Raw genomic sequence first — 22261 nt, 5'->3', positions numbered from 1 at the left:
GAATTGCAACCAGGTTCCTCTCTTGACAAGGAAGGCGCTAGGGCCCAGGAGTGAGGTGCTGGCTTTGTTGTGTGACCACAGAGTCTGGTTACGTACTAATTTCCTCTAGGGCTTGAGATGAAGTCAGTAAACCACAACCTTCAACATGCTCTGCTCAGGTGGCAGCAGTGCCTTCTCGGTGCTGCCTCGGCCATGACACACATCTAATATGCCCTCCCTTAAACCACTTGTAGACTGTCTGTCTTGCCCTGCAGCATGGACCAAAGAGAGATTCTGCAGAAGTTCCTGGATGAGGCCCAAAACAAGAAAAGTAACAAAGAGGAGTTTGCCAATGAATTTCTGGTAAGTCCGATGTGTGACATTCTCAGGGTAGTTACATAGACTGTTTGATGACAGTGGTCCAACTCTGCTAGACCAACTTGCTCTTGGGATAAACTGACCTTTCAGGGGAAGAAGGTAACCTAAAAGTTTAACTTCTCTAAGTGTTTTTTGTGTATTTTAGAAGTTCTCTCCAAAATATAGTTTTAAATATTTTGTTTGCTAGTTCTTAGAGTTTGACTAGGAATCCTACAGATGATATACAAAATTCCAGTTGTATAAATCTAATATTAATTGAATATCTGTAGTTCCCAGGTATCTGAGTTGTGGTTTAGGCTTCAAATGACTAATTTTAATTAATATCAAGAGGAAAGAGATCAAGATTAACTTTTTATGCTTTTAGCCTCCCGTGGGTTCCATTTGGATAACAAAAACTCTTGAAGAGCACCGAAACTACTTTCCGCCATATTTCTTTTTTCTTTTTTTTTTTTTGAAGAAAAAAATATGAGAACATGAGTGTTTGCAGTAACAGGGTTTCCTTAATCTTCTTTTGCTTGGAGGGGTGGAATGGCTAGGATGGGGAGTAGAGAAAAGTGAGGGATGGAAAGAAACATAAGCACAAGGTAGCCTGGGGTCAACTGGATTTGATTACCCAGAGGAACACTGCATCTCCTCTGGGGGAACGGTGCTTACTGATGCAGTGGCAGCTGGGTAGGACTCACTCATCCTATAACCCAGCACATCAGATGACGTAGGATGTCTGATAGTACCTATCATGTATTTGGGAATACTTCCAGCTGGTGTTTCAGAGTTATAAGAACTTCAAACTTTACCTTTTCAGCTATGAGGAAATGGGAAAAATAAGGGAATTTAAATATAAAATCTGAAATTAAATCATGACAGTGTCATCAACCAAATTATCAACTACTTGCCATGTTCCTTAATCTCACCAAGTCTCTGTTTCCTGACTTCTGAAATGGGGATCATAATGAATTTCCTACCTCTCTGCACAAGATTATTGTGATGACTAAATATCAATAATAATAATACTTAAATGTGGTCATTCATTCAGTAATATTTATTGAGCACCTTCTATGTACCAAGTTTAGTTTTAGGCACTGAGGATATAGCAGTGAACAAAATAAGAACCTTTTTGCCCTCATGGAGCCAACATTCTGGTACCAGATAGTAGATGTGAAAACACTCTGTAAAGTCCCGAGTGATTAGATGTTATGATTGAGTGATTGCATATTATGGTAGAAACCCCTGTGTCAGCTCAACTTGGATAATGCCGTGGTGTCATGAAAAATGCACTCTAGTTGCCACTAGCCAGGCAGTCTTAGTCCTTCTAAGTAGAGTTAGCAGGGAGGGAGGGAAGGTAGAAAGCATGGCCTATGTGTCTTAGACATGTGCCTTCCCCTGGGCTATATCTCCTGAGCCAAATTCCCCCAATGCAGAGAGGTAAAAAGTGAGGTGAGGGGGCAGTGGCAGCCTCTGTTATTTTGGTTGTGTTTTTAAAAATAATATAGGCTACATCCCTAATATTTTACCTTTTCTTAGCTCAGTCATTATAGTCTTTCACCAAAATATAGCACCTACCTCACCTCCTGTTTTCTCTGCCTCTAGCCTTGCCCCACCTTCAATCAATTTTCTGTTTAACACCCAAGTGATCTTTTAATACTACAGGTCTGGTTATTTTTTCCCTGCTTAAAAACCTTTCATAGTTTGTAGTTTTTCCAGCTGTTTAAAACTGTGAACTATAATACGCATTGAGAAAAGTACATAAAATGTAAGTGTAACTGTAAAGCAGCCATCACCCAGGTCAAGGGATAGAACCTTGTCAGCCCCAGAAGACCTCTACATGTCTCTTTCCCAACAGGTCCTCATCCCCACACCCACCCTGTCCTGCCCTGCCGAGAAATGATCACTATCCTGATTTTATATTAATCACTTCCTTGCTTTTCTAGCTCCTAATTCTACGGACCTTGTTTTTGGGTGGTGATTAAGTGGAACCTCACTGTTCACTGACTCATGTCCTCCAGTGGAAAAACAGAGTCTTTCCCTCAGCCCCACCTAAAGGTTCAGCTGAAATACAAGAGAGAGTAGCTTTGGGGGAGTTGGGGAGCAGTGAAAGAGGCCAGGTTACTTGCTTGGTATTCACAAGGTGAATACCACCCTTAAACTGGAAGGCTTTCCACCTGGTCATATACCACATTCCACCTTCAGCCCTTAACATCTTCTCCCAGGATTTGATGTTTCTGAGGTTTGAGGGCTGATTCTGTGACACAAGGCCACTGCTGGCCTGAATGGTGGTGCCTCTGAGGGAATTATCAAAAGTCATCTCTACTTACAGGTAGACATTCTGTACACCCTGGCCCGCCACTGAGTCCATGGCTTAGATTTCAGTCCTCACTTCCCCCTTGGCCAAGTATCTTTGTGCAGAGCACAAAGCCCTACTATGATAGCTAGAGCCAATACCATGCTGCTTTGGTCTTTTCCCAATGCCAAGACTAAACTCAATAATTCTTCTGTAGTTGAAACTGCCACTGACCACTCCTATAAGGTTTTCATGCATTCATTCAAGTATTTATTGAGTGCTTCCTGTGTGTAAAGCATTGTGCTAGATGCTGGTTCTGCAGTGCAATACTCCATGCTTTGGTGGAGCTTATCTTCTAAGACATTAGAGGACGTCTTAGAGAGACAGACATTAAACAACCAATTACTCTATTAAATATTTAATTATAACTGTGATAGTCTTGGTGGGGTGTCAAGGAAGCATCACATTCATTATCTTATTTATTACTCATTTAAAAAAAACCCTAGGGCTTCTCTGGTGGCGCAGTGGTTGAGAGTCCGCCTGCCGATGCAGGGGACATGGGTTCGTGCCCCGGTCCGGGAAGATCCCACATGCCGTGGAGCGGCTGAGCCCGTGAGCCATGGCCGCTGAGCCTGCGCGTCCAGAGCCTGTGCTCTGCAACGGGAGAGGCCACAAGAGTGAGAGGCCCGCCTACCGCAAAAAAAAACCCCAAAAAACAAAAAAACAAAAAACCCTATGAGGTAGTTCTGATCTCTGACTTACAGATAAGGAAACTGAGGCTCTGAGAGGGTAAATAATTGGCCTAAGCTCACTCAGCTGTTCAGCCATAGACATGAAATTTAACCTGGATCTGTCATATCAGAGCCTGTGAAATTAATCCCAATGCAATAGTGTCTTGCTTAAGCCACTAACCGTAGTCCCTCAAAGGGCCTAGCATGAGGGTAAGTCTCTAGATAGCATAGTTTCTATACAGCAGAAATAGCAGTGTGCAACCACACTATTGAAAATTTCTTAAAGTACTTAAAAAAAATAAAGCCTTATTGTTTTTTTTTATAAAATAATATTATTGCAAGGTAAAATAAAATAAATTCACCATAGTACCAACATCCCAATAAGTACAGTTTTGGGGGGTGTAGAAATTCTAGTTTTTGTCCATTTATATTGATAGGATGCCTTTTATATTACTGTAATTATAAGCATAGCTAAAATTTTGTATTCTCATATTTTCACTTAGCATTGTAACAAAACTATCATGTTGGTTAAAATCGATATTAATGACTTTTAATGCAGGATAGTATGATGAAAATATAATAATCAAAGTAATAGCTAACACTTCTATATCTCTGATAGAAACTGTTCTAAACCCTTTTGTATGTCAACTCATTTAATCTATTGAGGAAGGCACTGTTATTATTTCCATTTTATGGATGAGGAAAATGAGACACAGAGAAGTTAACTGACTCACTCAGGGTCACATAACCAGTAAGTGGTGGAACTGAGTTTCCAGTTCCGGCAGTCTGGCTTTACCATCTGTACTTGTAACAACTTTGGAATCATATAAATCTGGGTTTAAATTTTCCTTCTGCCTATAATTAGCTATGTGACCTTGAACAAAGTAGCTAAAAAGTGGTAACAAATAATATTCACTTTGTAGAATTGCTGTGAAGATAAAAGAATGAATATATAAAATGCCTGACATGTAGTAGGCACCCAAATAAGTTAATTATTTCTCTAGTTTTGGAAACTGAGGTTATTTCTCATTTTTCCTGATTATTGATAAAACTGCAGTGAATGTTTGTCCATGTGGTTTCCCCCTTCGTTTGGGATTATATCCTGGGGCTAGATCCCCACAAGTGTTTGTTATTATTCCTGGACCAAAGAGTATTAGCATCTAATTGGTTAAGGTTTGCCAAATATATTTCCAACAGAGTTTTTAAAACTTGCGATATCTGAATTTATCATCTTCTTTACCACCTTGATAGACTCAATTTAATATCTAAAAAAGATAGTAATAGGTAAAATTTTTGACTGCTTATCATATCCTAGGCAATCTGAGTGGTTACCATATATGATCTTAATCACTACAACAACCCCAAGAGGAAAGCATTATCTTCATTTTACCCATGAAGTGGCAAAACCAGGATTTGAAACTCCAGTATGTTTGATTCCAAAGCCTCTTAGTCACTATACTTAAACTGCATCGAGTAAAATCATAGCATGTTTTATTTTTCTAATTTAATTAGTGTCAAATTGTACTTTGTTATGTTAATTTGATTTATTTTATTTCTGAGCCTGAAAATTTTCCATGACTATTTTCAATCTGCATTTCCTCATATGAACTTTCGGTTCATGTACTTTCCACAATAGCTAATCATGGAACCATGTTCCAGACTCTGTGCTTGAGTGCTTCACGAACAGAGCCTCATCTAATTCCCAAAGAGCCCTTTTTAATGAATGGCTAACAAAGTCCCACACGGACCAGCAGCTGAGTGCTTCTCCAGCTTCTTACAGCATGTTCATTTTCTTGTCCTTGTCATGCTTCCTCTGCCACAGGACTTTGCACACATGCTGTTACCTCTACCTTGAATATTCCCCCATGCTCCTCTTCACCTAGTTAACACTTCATAATTCTTCAGATAACAGTTTGGTGGTCGCTTTCCCAGAGAAGCCTTCCTTGACCTCCTTAAATATATCGAGTAAGTTCTCAGCACCATGTTTCATTTTTTAAAAGCTTCTTCTTCCCCCAACCTCACCCAAGCTGAATTGAAAGTATTCATAGCACTCATTACAATTCCAGTTTTACATTTATTTGTCTGATTATTTGATTAATGTCTGCTTTCCCATTGGATTGTAGCTCCACAAAGGCAAGGCTCAGATTTAGTTCTTATCTTGACATCCTCAGCGTCCAGCATAGTATTTGCTGTGTAGTAGACACTGAGGGTCAGAGAAATTAAACAACTTACCTAAGGTCATGGATTTCATAAGTGGTAGAACTCAGATTTGAAATAAAGCTGTTTAACTTTTGAGCTTGTGCTCTTGTCCCCTCCCGCCACCCCGCTCTATTGCTTCCAATTTATCCATTGGTCTTAACTTCTTAAACTTAAAAAAAATCATAGAATATAACATATACACAGAAAAGTGCTTTAAACGCAAACATAAAATTTAACAATTAGTAATAAAGCAGGCATCTATATAAGCATCACTCAGATCAAGAAGTAGAACATTGCCCACACCCCAGAAATCCCTTGGGTGTCCTTCCAGATCACAACCACCCCCAACACCCACCTGACTAGAGGTAAACACTATCATGAGATTATTTTTTTCTTTGTTTTTCAGCATAGCTTCAAGACATATATATCACTAAGCAAAAGAGATTCATTTTACGTGTTTTTGAATTCTATGTAAATAAAATCATGTTATATATACATTTTTAATATCTTCCTTCTTTCACTCTACATTGTGTTTCTAAAATTCATTTGGTTGCATGTAGCTGGGTCTTAATTCTTTCTAATTATTTTTATGAATTCTGTCAAGGTTCAATATATGCAATTACTTTTGTGATCACAGAGCGCATGGAGAGAGGCCAAGCAGTCGCTTAGGGTGGTATTAACTATTTTGGATCACCATAGTCCCGTGTCTTGACTTTAGCTTTGCTGATCTAAAAATTCAATTTTGTCAGTATGCTGAGAGTGATCAGGATCAGGCAAACACATAAGAAATTCACCAGAGGGCTTCCCTGGTGGCTCAGTGGTTGAGAGTCCGCCTGCCGATGCAGGGGACACGGGTTCGTGCCCCAGTCTGGGAAGATCCCACATGCAGTGGAGCGGCTGGGCCCGTAAGCCATGGCCACTGGGCCTGCGCGTCGGGAGCCTGTGCTCCGCAACGGGAGAGGCCACAGCAGTGAGAGGCCCGCGTACCACAAAACAAACAAACAAACAACAACAACAACAAAAGAAATTCACCAGAAACAAGAATGCCAATTTATTAATTTTGGGCAGAGAAAAATCACTATCAAACAGAGTAGAAGTTTACATTGGCTGGCCAGCATATTCTCTAAATTTGGAGAGAAACTTACATGAGAAGCCAATGATAATCAGAAAGTTGCTTGAAGAGCATAGTGATTTTAATGGCCTCAACTGTGATGGTATGAAGTCTTCATCTCCCTGTTTGAACCCTCAGGCTGGTGGCCACCACTCTTTTCTGGACAACACTAGGGACTTTACTTTCCTTCTTCTAAGCTTAATGAGGGCCATCCTCTTCCATTAGTGTATTTTTTTTATCCGATTGATGATAATTTACAGAGGAATAGGTATTCACTTTGGTCAACTACAGCAACCGATTGTGGTTTTATGACATGTACATTTTAGCCACTGTATTAAATATGGGCTAAGGCTTGGTTATGTGTTTTTATGCTGGTCAATTTGCTGCATGTCTTTATGTTTAAAACTCCTCAGATGTTTTTTTTTCTTTTCTACATTGGAGGTAGTTGAGGCATCTTGATTTAGAAAGCATGTGTAGAAGTATGAATTGTGTAGAAAAAGTGAGAGCTTAGCTGATGACAAGTGTGCTAAATATGCATGTATGAGCTCGTTGGATGTCTATATGTATGTGTTCAAATGCTGGCTATGAATACAGAGATATGAACACAGCTTCATGTAGGTAGGGTAATTTGAGTACGGTGTATTTTCTTCCTTCTAAAAAATGTTTTGGAGTGAAGAAACCACAAAGGGAAATACAAATAAGAAAAATATCACTAATAACACTTTACTTATCAAAGGCACCTATGCTTAAAACATTATAATCCTAATGTTGACCAGCATTCAAAAATATGCCATCTCCTACATTGCTGGTATACCAGTCTCATATATTGCTGGTATAACTTTCTGGAGGCAAAATTTGTATATGGGTTCTGATATGTATTTAGTAATATGGATCAAAAGCCTTTAAAATGAGCAAGTTCTTTGATCACTCCAAAAAATTCATCTGAAGGAAATAATGAAAGATATTTATATAGATTTTGGCCACCTATTGTAATATTGTGCATAATTATTGTTTAGGAAGATTGGAAGCAACTCAAATGTCCAATAGTATAAAGGAGCAAGTTAAGTAACTCATGTTGCATCTCATACAATAGAATACTCTGCCACCATTAAAAATTATGTAGAATAATACAAACTGATAAGTAAAGAGAGCAAGTTACAAAACCCTATATGCAGTGTGATTCCATCTTCATTACACATGTATAGATAAAAGTTGAAATGTAATGTTTTGAAATATTAAGAATGATTAACTGAGTAGTGGGGCTATAGGTGATTTTTAATCATCTTTTCTGGGTTCTCTATATTCTAAAATTTCTCCAATTAATATGCATTATTAAAAAATATGTATTACTTTTTTATTTAAAAATCTATATCAAAATTTTTCCTTTAGTGTTGTTGGAATCCATTTAAATAATAAAAAGCCAAAAAAAGAAAGGAATTTTATGTTTCCTGGAGATGAGGTGTTTTGTAGAAAAGGTAAATATCGTATTAATTAAATACAAAGACATATTTATTAAATATGAAGGATTCAATGAACCCTAATAGAAAGAAGGTATCCAGTTGTGAAGGTCAAGTACTAATGACGGTTTATAATGCACTAGAAGTCAGATTGGTATTATAGCAACTTCTGGAGACTTATCATAGACAGACCAGGGAAGACCTGGATACATCTTAGTTCTATAGAGAAGATCTAGATACATCTTGGTTCTATATTTATTTATGGTAACAACACTAGCCAAGCAGTCACGAACACAGTACCTCCTGCCTAGCAAGTGCCCAAACATCTGTTGAATTGAAATGACTCATTTATGTGAATCAGTCTATCACTTGAACATACTTATCAGCATTTCCTGACTTTTGTGCCCATTAATGTATAGTTTTTTGCGGCTTCCACTGGAATAAATATATCACATTACCTCTAAAGCTAATTTCTCCCAACTGCATCTCCAGTCTTTCACTAGGGACCACCCAGGCCCACATTTTCAGTTATTCACAAGACATTTAAAATACATTTTAAATACATGTCTTGCCATATCCTCACATTGTATTTATCTAAAGCTGAACCTCTTGGTTTACTCACCCCAGTTTAGCTATTGCTACCCACCTGCTCACTTACCTGACTATTGGATGGCCGCCCAATCCCCATAAGTTTGCCTGTCTAGCTGGAGATGATTGTATGCACACTCAGGGCCAGTTCAGTCTCGTCCTGCATTCCTACTAGTGGTACCCTTGTTTACTGGATGTAGAGGCCTGAGCTCCTAATTCCATTTCTTAGCATTCATGCTTTCTCTATCCTGTTGGAAGCTTGGAATAGATAGTACTGACCTGCAGTTGTAAGGCATTGAGGAACTATCTTGAGAAACTCTGGAGACAGCCCAGCTTTGAGTCCCCTCTTCCGCCTGGCACAGGAGGGCCAAGACTGATTTTTCCCACACCCAAATGTAACTTATGCTGTTTTCTATACAATAGTGTAGTCCTCCAAGGCAAAGGTATTGTGGTATTGTGCTTCCTTTTTCCTTTCTGTTCTCTTTTGGGAGTGACCTTAGTTCATTTACTAGTAATTACTTTTCTAGTCAATAAGATGAACATGCAATAGGTTCAGTCCTGATTCCTAGAGATTCATGGCCAAGACCTCGGTTCTGTTTTCCTATCTTGAAAGGAAAGGGGTAACATAGCCCACAAACCAAATCAGCTTACTGTTAGCTTATCAAGCATGAACAGAGTCTGGTTTCTCATACATTCCAACTTATCAGGGGCTCAGGAGGCCCCTTTTCTTTATTCCCTCAGCAACTTTTCCTTATTCCCCAATTGTTCTTGTTGCTGCTGCCTCTAGGGAACTCACACCCACTTGGTGGTTGGTAGAGAAATACTTTCTCCCTTTAACCTATCCTTTCTCCCCCAATCCCAACCCACCTCACATAGCCCTACTTTCTCTTCTATACCCTTTTGCTTCCTACCCTCAGAGTTTCTCTTTTTCTGGTGAGGTTTATCAGTTCTCTGCCCTAAGTTGGCTCTGATTTTTTCTCTGTTGGGGTGTTGGACCCTGGGGGGTCTAGCAGGGAGAGAAGGGGAATGAGAAAAAGATCTTCACAGTGGTTTGACCTCTAGGTAAGATATCTGAAAAAAAAAATCTTTCACGCTTTCCAAATTAACAATTCTACAGGCATTTCCTATGTGATGTTCTGCTAAAAGAATGTCCCCATTTGACATCCAGCCAGATAACTCTGGAAGAAGGAACAGAGTAGGAAATAAAAAGCCATTCTCTCCCATTGCTGAAGGTGGCAGTGAAGACAGCTAAACAAACATAGGTTAAACACACACACACACACACACACACACACACACACACACACAACTTTTATCTGTGAAATTTTACCCAATTAATTTAGGCATATCTTTCAAAAAGAGCTTTGCCTATGGCATTCTCCCTGGAAAGCATTCCACAAGCAAGCAAAGCAAAACAGATAAAAACAGTGTAACAGGGAGTATGCACGAGGCTCTGTTCTGGAAATTTTTAGAATGAACTGCTCTGGGAGTTGACATCTTTTCAGTCGCCCTGGAATCAATGGCAACCTGAAAATTATCATTCTGAAGGTGCACAAGAGCAGAGAGAGCTGAGAAATTGGTATAACTTGGAAATTGATACCAACTGGAAATATTTTATATTCTTTCGTGTATTTGTGCCACATCCTTAAATTTCCAAACTAGTCCACTTACATCCATCTTGGTGTAAAAATATGTTGTATAATGATCATTTCAGCATCTCTCCTCCTAAATCCAATTCTGAAAACCCACAAGAATTCAAACCATGGTAAGAAATTAGGATTTAAGAACTAACTGTATACCTGTTTTTAAATAGGTTGCCTGTGTCTGATCTAACTCTACAAACAGAAAAAAAATGGTCATTAGAACAATACATGCTGGCATTTGTGGTCCAGCAGATAAACAGGCAGTGGCTGTCTGTTCCATTTGTCATCATTAGTTGGAAAAAGCTTACACTCCTATACTTTGAATTGTTATAATAATTAATGATCTATTTATTATTTGGAAAGTATCACTTTAATTAGATTCTAGATATTTGATAATTCTTTGTATTTTGGACTCCCAGCTAACAAATCTTTCATGACCCCAACTTTTTTTCTCTCCTTGCAGACTCAGTTATCAGGTTATCCTGAGGTAATTTTGAAATCTAATGATGAGTTTAGATGATTTGTTGGAAAAAATTTCTATTCTCAACTACCTCTTTTATCTCTCTGTCTCTCTGTGTCATCATTCCTTTATTTTAGGCTCTCCCTTCCTCACCCATTTTTTTTTATGAGTGTCCTTAAGTAAACTCCTACAGATAGACACACATCCTAATTATGTGAAAACTCTATATGAAATATAAACAACTAAGTAAAATAATCAACAATTCCCTTCTTTTTAAGTTTTTCTTGTTGCCAGTCACATGAGAAAAGTTCTTTTTCTATTTCCTTATTTCTCTCTATTAGTTTACCCTGTGGAACAAAATAGATCATAATTATGGGTGAGAAAAGCAAAAACAGTACCAGGTATATATTTATGAGAAAGGAAAAGGGACCCATAGTTTTCAAGAAGCGATGTTACATATAATTGTCAGTGACATCAGTTTGTACAATCTTGAAAGAACTTAGAAATCAATCTTTGGAAGGCTTATAATTGTGGGACAGTAGCAAATATGGGGAAATTAGCTTGGGTCCAACTGGGGAGAATCTTAAGTACCTGACTAAGGAGTTTTTACTTTTTCCTGGTAGCAAGGGGGATTCACTGAAGTAGTTTTTAGCGTGAGAGAGATAAGAAAAACAATACTTTAGTAAGATTAAGTTAGCATAATTATGCCTAATGGATTTGAACGGGGAAAGAGAAAAGTATGAAGATGAGTTAAGAAGCAACTGTAACAGTTCAAGCTTTAAGGGAAAGGGCCTGAATTAAAGTATCTGTAAGGGCATAGGAAGGAAAGTTGATGCAAAATATTGCATGGGAAGAATCAGTTACACTTGCTGACTGAGTTAGAGGTGGGAATTGTGGGAAGTGGGGAACCTAAAGTAACTCTCAGTTTCTAGAGTATGGTTGCCTGGGGTAAAGATAGTGCCATTGGCATTAACTGTAGGGATGGTGATAATTTTCATTTTAGATGTGCTGAGTTTGAGGCTGAAGTAAGGCACCCAGGTGGAAATGTCTAGGGTATGGTTGGAAATTCAGGAATGGCACTTAATAGTCAAATCTTAATGAAGAAATTTGAGAGTTATCTGATAGGAGTTGGAATTATAATTCAATTTGAATTAGTTAAATAAATTTTAAAAAACTGGTATGCCTTCTATAAGAGATGATATCTCTGAGCAAATGTATTTAGTGAGAAGAGCAGAGAGTTGAGGACTTAACTTTGGAACCTTGGTTAATTCACAATTAGAAGATAGAAGCAGACATAGAGGCAGTAAGAAAGAATGAGAAGAGGGAAAGAGAAGTCAGAGAAGAAAGAGGAGAACCAAAATAATGTAGACTAATAAGGGCAAAGAGAGAAGGAAATTTCAAGAAGGAAGTTAAGTTAAAGAGAATGAAGACTGAGAAGATGCTGAGGCATCTGACCAATAGGAAGTAATTAATGATCTTCATGTGACCAAGTCACTATTAAATAGTGGGCAAATAATGAAAGTTATTTTCCGTAGTTCAGTTCAATAAATATTTATTAGCTATCAGAGATGTTTTTCCCTTATCTTTCTCAAATTGAGTAAGGGTCGATAAAGGTCAGATCTACTAAATGCAGTTTCTTCGAATGATAAGGGAGTTGAAATCTAGGACAAGGTTGATTTATCAGAAGGAGCTAAAGAGGAACTATCATTTACTCTGACCTGAAATTTTGCTCTATACTATAATGTTGGCAAGTGAGAATAATTTTATTTATTTATTGTTTTATATAGTAACAATACCTTTTCTTTATTAAACATGTACTCTGTACCAGTGCTTCACACATGATAACTCGCTTAATTCACCCACAACTCTAAGGTAACTATCCCCCCATTTTACTTACAAAGCAACTGAGACACAGAAAGATTAAATAACTTGCCCAGCTTCATTCAGCCAGTAACTGTGGGAGTCAGAATTCAAACCCTAGTTTATCCAACTCAAAAATATACATCAGAATAAACCACAGAGCTGGTTAACAATACAGATGCCCACCCGCCTCCAGTGACTGCCATTGACTAAGTCATGGGGTGCAGATCACGGTACAGGTTAAGCCCCACCTCAGGTTCTAGACTACCTCAGTGTAGTTTAAAATAGCCCTGTAATAGCTGTAAAGAAAGTAAGTCAAACTTTTAATATCTGACTCTTTGGGTGGAACACAGGGTGTGTTCAGAAGATGTTATTTTTAAAATATTCACTGGTTTTACCTCTAAGTTTTAGCTATTTGCAACTCAGCTGCATTAAGTATGACCTTTTCACTTCTCCAAATGTCACTAAACTCTGTTGTCCTTATGCTCTGAGGCTCTGTTCTGAATGCAACCAGCCCTAGAGGATACTAAAACAGCTGAAGTGGAATGTTTGGACAGTGGAGAAGGAAAGCTCTCTGGAGATAGCTTCTTACCTCTTTTCTCTAGGATGATTTGATTTAATTACTGTAATTTTATTACAGACGCTGAAAAAACTATCCACCAAGTATAAGGCAGATAAAACCTATCCCACAACTGAGGCTGAGAGGCCCAAGAATATCAAGAAAAACAGATATAAAGATATCTTGCCCTGTAAGTTTCATTTCTCCCTTTAAACTTGTGCCTTCTCTCAAATTCAATCATCTTATCTCTTTTTACCCATTGGTTGCTGTTCCTAATCCTAGACCATGGCTTTGACAAATTAGTTGTACTGTATATGACTACAAAAGAACATTCGTTCATTCATTCAGTCTTCAAACACTAATGAGCCTCCACTATTCACAGTGCTACTTCCTGACTTACAGAAAGCCCTCTAACCAAACCCTCTTAATTAGTCTGTCTTTCTTTTATATTATAGATGACCACAGTCGAGTAGAGCTGTCCATGATAACCTCTGATGAGGATTCCAGCTACATCAATGCCAACTTCATTAAGGTACACCCAATATTCCATATTTCTCTAGGTACCTAAAAAAATGGGGTAGAGGGAGAAGGGAGGGATACTGGACAAGAAGGAGAGTATGTTATTTGTAGTCACCCCATGTAATTTCTGTTCCCCTTTAGGGAGTTTTGGGACCCAAGGCTTATATTGCCACCCAGGGACCTTTGCCTACAACTGTCCTGGACTTCTGGCGGATGATTTGGGAATACAGCGTCCTGGTTAGTGCAGAGTTACTTTTGTTACTATATTCTCTAGTTTTTAGGGATGAAGGGGATAGGGTGTCAGGATATGTGACTGAAGTTTCCTATGTGCATTAAAATCAGTGCTTTTTGGGGTCAGTCACTAGAATTTTGGTGTTCAGTCACCTTTTAGTCAAAATCACAATGTCACTATTGTTCAAGAAAATATAAGTTCTCAACTTGACAGTCTCATTCGTTAACAAGAATTTACTGATTTGAATAGAGAAAAGGGAAGTGAGGACAGAGAGAAGGAAGGGTAGGAGCAACATTTTATAATCTATTAGGATTTCTTTTTTGGTTATAAAACAATAAAAGAATAAATAACACTTTTTGACTCTGGGACCCATGTATTAGCTGCTTTTTTAAACTATATCAGTGTTTAAGTTTCCATGTATTTCATCCCCCCAGATCATTGTTATGGCATGCATGGAGTTTGAAATGGGGAAGGTGAGTTGCTTTCTAGTAAACCTAAAGGTAAAGGAAAGAAGAAAAAGAAGGGGGAGACTTGGTAGCAGAACTTTCCTTAACTTAAGTGACTTGGTAAACATTTATGCTCATCTTCCTAGTTTTCAGTTTGGGAATGCCAAATGACTCTCAAGGCTTTTTTTTTAAACCTCTGAGAACATCTTTCGCCCATTTTCCCAGTAGACTCTGTGTTTTAAAATAAAAAGAAGGTATACTTTTTAAAGTAACAATTCATTTTCCTGTTGTTTTTAATCAGACATTTTAAACTGCCAGTCAGAGCTTCTTTTGTGCCGCCCAGAATGGCCTTTACTAGCCACGTGTGGCTAGTGAACACTTGAAATATGGCTGGTGTGACTGAGGAACTCAATCATTTTATTTTAATAAATTTAAATTTAAAGACTGATATTCAATTCAGTTATTGGAAAACCTTGTTTGGAACAACTTGGGTATGTGAATCTTTTTCAACCACCAATTTTATGAAATCTAAATGGAAATTAAATATTTCCAGTTAAAGTTTAGCATATTAATTGAAATGTGCTGTAAATGTAAAATGCATACTAGATATTGATGACAGTTTAAAAATTTCAAATATCTATATTGATATTTGAGTTTTATATTGAGTACATGTTGAAAAAATTTTTAATGTATTTGGCTAAGTAAGATATATTATTAAAATTAATTAAAATTAATTCCACCTTTTAACATTTTTGAATGTGGCTCTTAGAAAAATTTTAATTACATATGTAGCTCGTATTATATTTCTATTGAACAATGCTCTTCAAACCTACTGTTGCCATTCTGAGTTGATACAATTCCAGTTAAAACCAAGGGAACTTGGGGTCTCAGTTAGCTTGTGAGGCTTTGTTTTAATCTTTTTGAAACACTGAAAATGTCAGATCCCTATTTCTACTTTGTCGGACTTCCAGGAAGTCTGCAATTTGTATATCCTTTAGTGTTTGTTTTCCCATCTTTGGAGAATCCAGACATGGGTTGAAGCCCAAGGGGGTTAGAAATTCCTAACCTAAGGAGAAGGATACAGCTGAATTTGCTTCTGAATGAGGGAGGGGGTTTTCTTACCCAGAAAAGACTAGCATATATGGAGGGAAATCACTACATTCTGCTTTGTGCAACAGAAAAAATGTGAGCGCTACTGGGCTGAGCCAGGAGAAATGCAACTGCAACTTGGCCCTTTCTCCATATCCTGTGTAAGTATGATGTCTATTTCCATTATGGCTGAGCAAATGCTCCAGGACCTACTTTATAGAGAGAAGTCTTTGAATGTTAGTCTTTGAAATAACTAATATTTTAATTTACTTCTTAGGAAGCTGAAAATAAAAAATCTGATTATACAATCAGGACTCTACAAGTCAAATTCAATTGTGTAAGTATAGAACGCCAAAGGTAACCTCAAAGCCTACAGAGATCAGGCAAGTAAATATATATGTATGTGATGCAGTCTGGGCATAAGATAATAGGAAGTGGTAGGGCCTTTGATGTTCTGGATAAATCATCATAACCAAAAGAGACCTTTGGTGTAATCTGTGTTCCCCAACCTACTCCACACCAATGGCACAATATGAAATGACAATATTTCTAGGATGAATAGAGGCTGTGTATAGTGTGTAGAGGCTGGGAACCAACTTGAGAGCTCAAGCTGCTTGGTTTCTCTAAGGCAAAGGGATTAGTACATCAACGCACCTGTGACCCATTTGAAGCACACCAGTTGGGAAGTTCTGGTTTGGACCATTTTCATATCTGCATTCTCATGTGAGTGGGGCAGATAGAGACAGGCCAATAGTAAGTGACCTGAAATTACTTGTAATCGTTCTTAGAGGGCATATGGTCCCAGAGGCCTATAGGGAAGAAATCTCCATAAATTGCAAAAAATATATAGATAGATGCTACTTTGTAGGTCAGAGTAATCCTGTGATAGAATGAGGTGAAGCCCTAATCTTGAACTCTCCTTTTATTCTGGCTATTTTTATAGGAAACTCGAACCATCTACCAGTTCCATTACAAGAATTGGCCAGACCACGATGTGCCTTCATCTATAGACCCTATTCTTGAGCTCATCTGGGATGTGCGTTGTTACCAAGAGGATAACAGTGTTCCCATATGCATTCACTGCAGGTATGATGCTGTTGGATGAACCTTCTACCCAGAATAAACCAAATGTCACCGTCTGGCCAAGACTCCTGCTTAACTGAAGGAAGACTGACTTTGTTGGAATTTAAAGTCTGCATAAGATGTAGGCTCCTAATTCTAGGCTCACTTCTTCCAGTCAGTCAGAAAGGAATGAAGCTTAAAATTAGAATGATTGAAAGAGAAAAGTCAATAGCAGAAACTATAATAAATTCAACCTGAGCATTAAATTAGTATCTTTTCTGATAAATTACTTGTGAACAGCACAGCTCTAGAGACTTTTTGCTGTGAGAAGTTGCCTAGGATCTGTCCTGAGGCTCGGTGTAGCATGTGGCAATTGAAATATGTTCTGAGAAATGGTAGGGTTTAGAAAGTTTCATGGGCTCTAGATTTCTTCTTCCTCAAATCTGCCAGTGAAATTTTCCAGCTACTGTCAAAGATCCACTCTCTGCAAATATACATGCTACTGTGATCTTTCATTTCAGTGCTGGTTGTGGAAGAACTGGTGTTATCTGTGCTATTGATTATACGTGGATGTTACTAAAAGATGGGGTGAGTTTCTCTCAACAGGCACTCGCCATTTTCTTAACCTTGCTACTTTTAGACTTAGAAATTGTTTGGTTCTTCAAAACATCTATCTCCACCATTCATCTTTTCTAGAATATTCACTTGTAGATTTGCTTTGTCAGACGATTAATTTAGTTCCTAAGGTGGTGGTCTCAAAATGTGGTCCCCAGACAAGAAGCTTCAGTATCACCCGAGAACTTGTTAGAAATGCAAAATTTGGGGCCCCACCTCGGATGAACTGAGCAAAAACTCTTGTGGGGGGGCGGGCAGGGACGGCCCAGCAAGCTCTTCAGGTGCTTCTGGAGAGAAGTAGTTTTGAGAACCACAGCCCTGAATCACGGTTACCCTTCCTTTAGACACGCTCCTTTAGCAGATGAACTCAATTTACTGCAAATTTTGTGTTCCAACCTGTAAATTTTTTTTTTTAAGTCTAACAAGAAATGAGAAGTTTAAAATATGGGCTTTAGACTTATTTGCAAACTTCTTTTAGTTCATTAAACTCTCATACTTACCTACTGAGATTTCTCCCTCATATTTTTAACTTCAGACATTTGATCACCTCATGTGAAATCATTTTGAAGAGTTTCTTCAGTATTTTGTAGGCTCTAAATCATGGTGCAAGTGATGAGAAACCCCATTAGTTTAAAAAATGCATTTCTTTTTCTAGAGAGCAATAAAGGAGTAAGATATTTTTTCCTTTTATTTGGTAGATAATTCCTGAGAACTTCAGTGTTTTTAGTTTGATCCAGGAAATGCGAACACAGAGGCCTTCATTAGTTCAAACTCAGGTATGGACTGTGGTGAATAATATAACATGTCTGAGTCTGGTTTCGTCTCTCTGTTTAATAATAATAAGGCATCCAAAAACAGCTGACTACTTTACTATCAAGGGTTTTAGTCCATTTCCATTTCCTCTAACTCTGAATATCCCAATATTTTTCCTGTATCCCTTGCTCTGGACCAAATTCCTTTCATTCCTTATATTTTATAGCCTGTTCAGAAAATATTAAGAAAACAATATAATATTTCTTACAAAGGATGTTGAAAAAATTCAACAAGCTGTTTGACTTATTAGAAAGAAATAGCTGGGTCAGGTTAACTTGAAATTTTGTAGTGGTACTTCATTTCTGAAACCATAGAAAATCAGAGATCTGTAATTTCTTCTTCAGGAGGTGGTAACAGAATCTGCAGAATGAAGTCTATATGCTCATTTTAGAAAATGATAAAAAATTTAAAAAATCATCCATAATCCTGTCGCCTAGAGGGAGTCACTGTTACTATTTTTCTGTAGTTTCTCCTGGTCTTTGTTCTTTGTATATTAAAAAATATTACCAAAAAAACCATAATTACAATCATACTATATATGTGATTATATAAATGTATCACAGTATTTTAACCTACCCCAGATTGCTCACACTTTTATTCCATTGGAAATGCTTTTCCCCTGTTCTCTCCTCTCCAGCTCACGTTCTACCTCCTAGGTAAAACATTCCCAGCCCAAATCTCTCACTTTCTACAGTATTAATTCCACCCATATTTCTACACCAATAATTTTACCTATATTTCTAAATGGTCTCCATCTTTAAGATAGAGTTTAACATTCACCCATTCATTCTTTCATCAAACATTTATAGGTATTTATTAGGTAAGAGGCATTTTTGCATAATTTGTTAGAACTACTTCGTATTGCTTAAACAGCAAGAAATTAAAGTGTTTAAAGCACTTACAAATGAACTTGCACATAAGTTTAGAAGTAAAACAATTGACAATGGCAGTTCAGATATTTTCATCTAGAAGTTGTAAATTGAGGGGAAAAAATTATGAGCTATTATAATATAAAGCTTCTGTTTGGCCCACACAGGTTTTCCACTAATAGTTAGTGGAAAAAAAGAATTCTTTTTCATCTGTTGCCTGTAGGTGTTTTCTATATTCAATGTGTAGGGGGGAAAGTTTATGTGAAATGAAAGTATTGGCTGGTTTAGTGCTGTCAGACTTAAAAGAAGCCCGATCCATGTAGATGTATAAAGATTCCAGGAAGTATGCAACCTAGTTGTATAACATTAAATTATAATACTGAATCAGTAAATAAAGCCATACTCCATTTCAGAAAAAGTCCATTTCAGACCTACTTTTAAGAGTTGGAAGACAGCTGAAACAATTTTAAGTTAGCCTTCACATTTTGGCATTAGCAACAACTATTTGAACAAATCTACCAGCTATAGCTGCTTTTTATGACACTGCTCTAGCCAGGAGATAGATAACACTGTAACCAGATGAGTGCTTCCTGTCTGATTTTTCTCTCGTCTTAAAAAAATTGAAGAGTGTACCAATGGCTGTGTTGGGTGATATAGACTCTGCATTGTTCTCCTCATACGATTATTTTTGGAAAAAATTATATTTTGTTTGTATAAGATTGTGTGAAGTGTCATAGAAGACCCTGAATAGGCCCATTCAGATGAAAAGTAGATCCAAAATCAAGTGCTCAAGCAGGTACAGAGGCAAAAACAGAGTGGTAAAAACCCATGAACCTTGTAGAGGTCTCATTTCTCTACAGTGAAATCCCTTTATAACCACAAATTTCCAAACTCTATTTAGGGGTCTACTTTTTTTGGGTATCTTTGCTAAGACAGAATTTCAGCAGCTTGATATAAGTGCACTAAAGTAAGAGTCAAAAGATTGAGGTTCTAACCGAAGACATGGAAATTACTTCTGAATGATCTCGGACAAATTGTAAACAGGGATAACAACCTAGCTACTTTATAGATCGATCGTGAGCCATGTTAAATAATACATCTTGAAGCTATCTATTTAGCCATCAACCACGTCTATCTACCTTTTCCCGCAAGAGGTGAATTACAAAAAAAAAAAAATGCATCCAGGATGGAATAAAAAACAATTTTTTTTTGGCTCCATGGCATGTGGGATCTTAGTTCCCCAGCCAGGCATCAAACCCGTTCCCCTTGCAATGGAAGCACAGAGTCTTAACTACTGGACCACCAAGGAAGTTCCTGAAATAAAGATTTTAAAGTGTGAGCGAATTAGAGAGATTATGGGTAGAAGGAGAGCTAAGTAAGAAAGTGGGGTTAGAGCATAAAAAGCATGCTGCAAGGTCATTGTATATTAGCTAGAGGTAGATAAAATAGTTAGCTGTTTCTAGCAGCCTACAAATGCTTTGAAATCTGACATGGGCTACACAGACATAAGGCACTGTAATTAAACTAATGTTTCAGATCTGCTATACTATGATTTGGTTGGTGTTTATATTCCTGAAATCTGGTTAGTTCACGAAGTTTTTGTTTTTGTTTGTTCCGGTTTGCAATGCTCTTCAGGAACAGTATGAACTGGTCTACAATGCTGTATTAGAACTATTTAAGAGACAGATGGATGTTATCAGGGATGAACACTCTGGAACAGAGGTACATTTTAAATTTGATATTTTGTAAAACAGTTTTTTTCATGTTTGATTTTGGTCAAGGGATTTCAGATTAGTTGCAGGACAACTTATACTTTATCATCACAACTAAATTGGAGTGTCAGGTGTGCATGGGGCTGCACTATAAATCTCCTGTGGAGGACAATTTAATTGAAGTACTTTAACTTAGAAAATTAATCTCTTGGTTAACCTATTGCATACCATTTTCAGCTAGATTTAGAAACAATAGGAGTGGGTTAAAGGGTAAGCGTATATTCTGTTTCCATGTTTTAAACAGTTGTGTGGCAATTTAGAAGTGAGAGTGACAATTACAAAGTGAAATTATAGTTGAGTACTGACGTGATTTTTCAGGTTACTCTAGCCTCATTTTGATTGCATATGTGTCATCAAATTTTGAGAATATTTTAGAAGCTAAAGGATTCTTAGCTGAAAATGTTAGGTATAAAAACAATTATGATTTGACCAAATTCTAATTTAAAAATATTGAGCATTCTAGATATGTTATTTTGATCTCATCACAAAAATTGATGTCAAATATTTACTGTATAATCACAAAGTATTAGATTCTGAGCAAACCTTAATAAGACAAAATTATTGGTTTACCTTCCAGGGTGTATGTAACATATACAAATTAATTTAATTTTTAATATCTCATTTTTGTATTATGAATCTGAAAATATTCACTGAGAACCTACTGTTTCCACAACATTAGGAATACAAAGTATATAAGACATAACCCTAATATCATAACTCCTATCACTTGAATGATGAAGCACAGGGAGTGAAAGAAAGCCAAAAAACTGTTGAGGTTAGGGAATGAACTAAGCAATCCTATAGTTAATGTCAACTCCGGAGAAACAATGTAGGGGAAGGAGATGGAAACAAGAATATAGTTGCCAGACATTGTTACTTATATCCTGTTCATGCCTGCTTCATTGGCTAGTACTCCCAGAACAAGTTTAAATAATAGAGGTGATATGCATGACCTAATTTTAATGGGAGAGATGCTCATGTTTCACTACTAAGTGTGATGCTGATTTGATTGGAGATATAGTTTTTAATTGTTTAAGAAAGTATTCATTGACTTCTATTTTATTAAGAATTTTTTTTGGAAAGAATGTTGAGTTCTGTCAACTGCATATCTTTGCATTTATAGAACGATCACATGGATTTTCTCCTGTGACATATTGAAACAGTCATATCCTTGGATTTGTTAATATCAAGCCATCCTTGCTCTTAGAATAAAACCTTCTTGAACAAAGAATATTCTCTTAATGTGCTGCTGGAGTACATGGGTTAATATTTTATTTAGGTTCCAGGAAATGTCAGTACTCAGATTTAGCCCAGTAGTAGTGCCATGGCTCCAGGCAGTTGAGTTGTTTGGAGTGTGCCCTTAGTCAATAAATGGGAACATAGGAACATGGCTCAACCTCCCACATAGGGAATTGATTAACACCAGCCAAGGAGGACTTCTGCTTCTGGGAAGATCGAGTAGACATATTTTCCCTATTCCTTCTACTAAATACAACTAGAAACCCTGGACAATATATACAAAACAAATATAAGAAGACTCTGAAAGATGGAGAGAAGACAGACCACTAGGGACCTTGAGACCTGAGGAATGACATGATGGT

General features: G+C 37.3%; 1 protein-coding gene across 1 annotated transcript in view; it reads left to right on the top strand.

Annotated features, from left to right (window-relative positions):
* Positions 1-202: 202 nt before the first annotated feature.
* The window catches only part of PTPN22 (protein tyrosine phosphatase non-receptor type 22), a 49823-nt gene continuing 27764 nt past the window's right edge, over positions 203-22261 (top strand). Inside the window, exons 1-11 of the mRNA XM_060006930.1 lie at positions 203-342; positions 13325-13433; positions 13699-13775; positions 13904-13999; positions 14429-14467; positions 15619-15690; positions 15807-15866; positions 16473-16615; positions 17113-17179; positions 17905-17982; positions 20524-20610. Coding sequence (XP_059862913.1) covers positions 256-342; positions 13325-13433; positions 13699-13775; positions 13904-13999; positions 14429-14467; positions 15619-15690; positions 15807-15866; positions 16473-16615; positions 17113-17179; positions 17905-17982; positions 20524-20610 — 915 coding nt within the window. The 5' untranslated portion in view covers positions 203-255. The remainder of the gene's footprint in view (positions 343-13324; positions 13434-13698; positions 13776-13903; positions 14000-14428; positions 14468-15618; positions 15691-15806; positions 15867-16472; positions 16616-17112; positions 17180-17904; positions 17983-20523; positions 20611-22261) is intronic.

This window comes from Delphinus delphis, chromosome 1, assembly GCF_949987515.2.
Source record: "Delphinus delphis chromosome 1, mDelDel1.2, whole genome shotgun sequence".
In the NCBI taxonomy this organism is placed as follows: Eukaryota; Metazoa; Chordata; class Mammalia; order Artiodactyla; family Delphinidae; genus Delphinus; species Delphinus delphis.
Note: the sequence above shows the minus strand (reverse complement) of the source record. Positions and strands in the feature narration are given on the sequence as shown.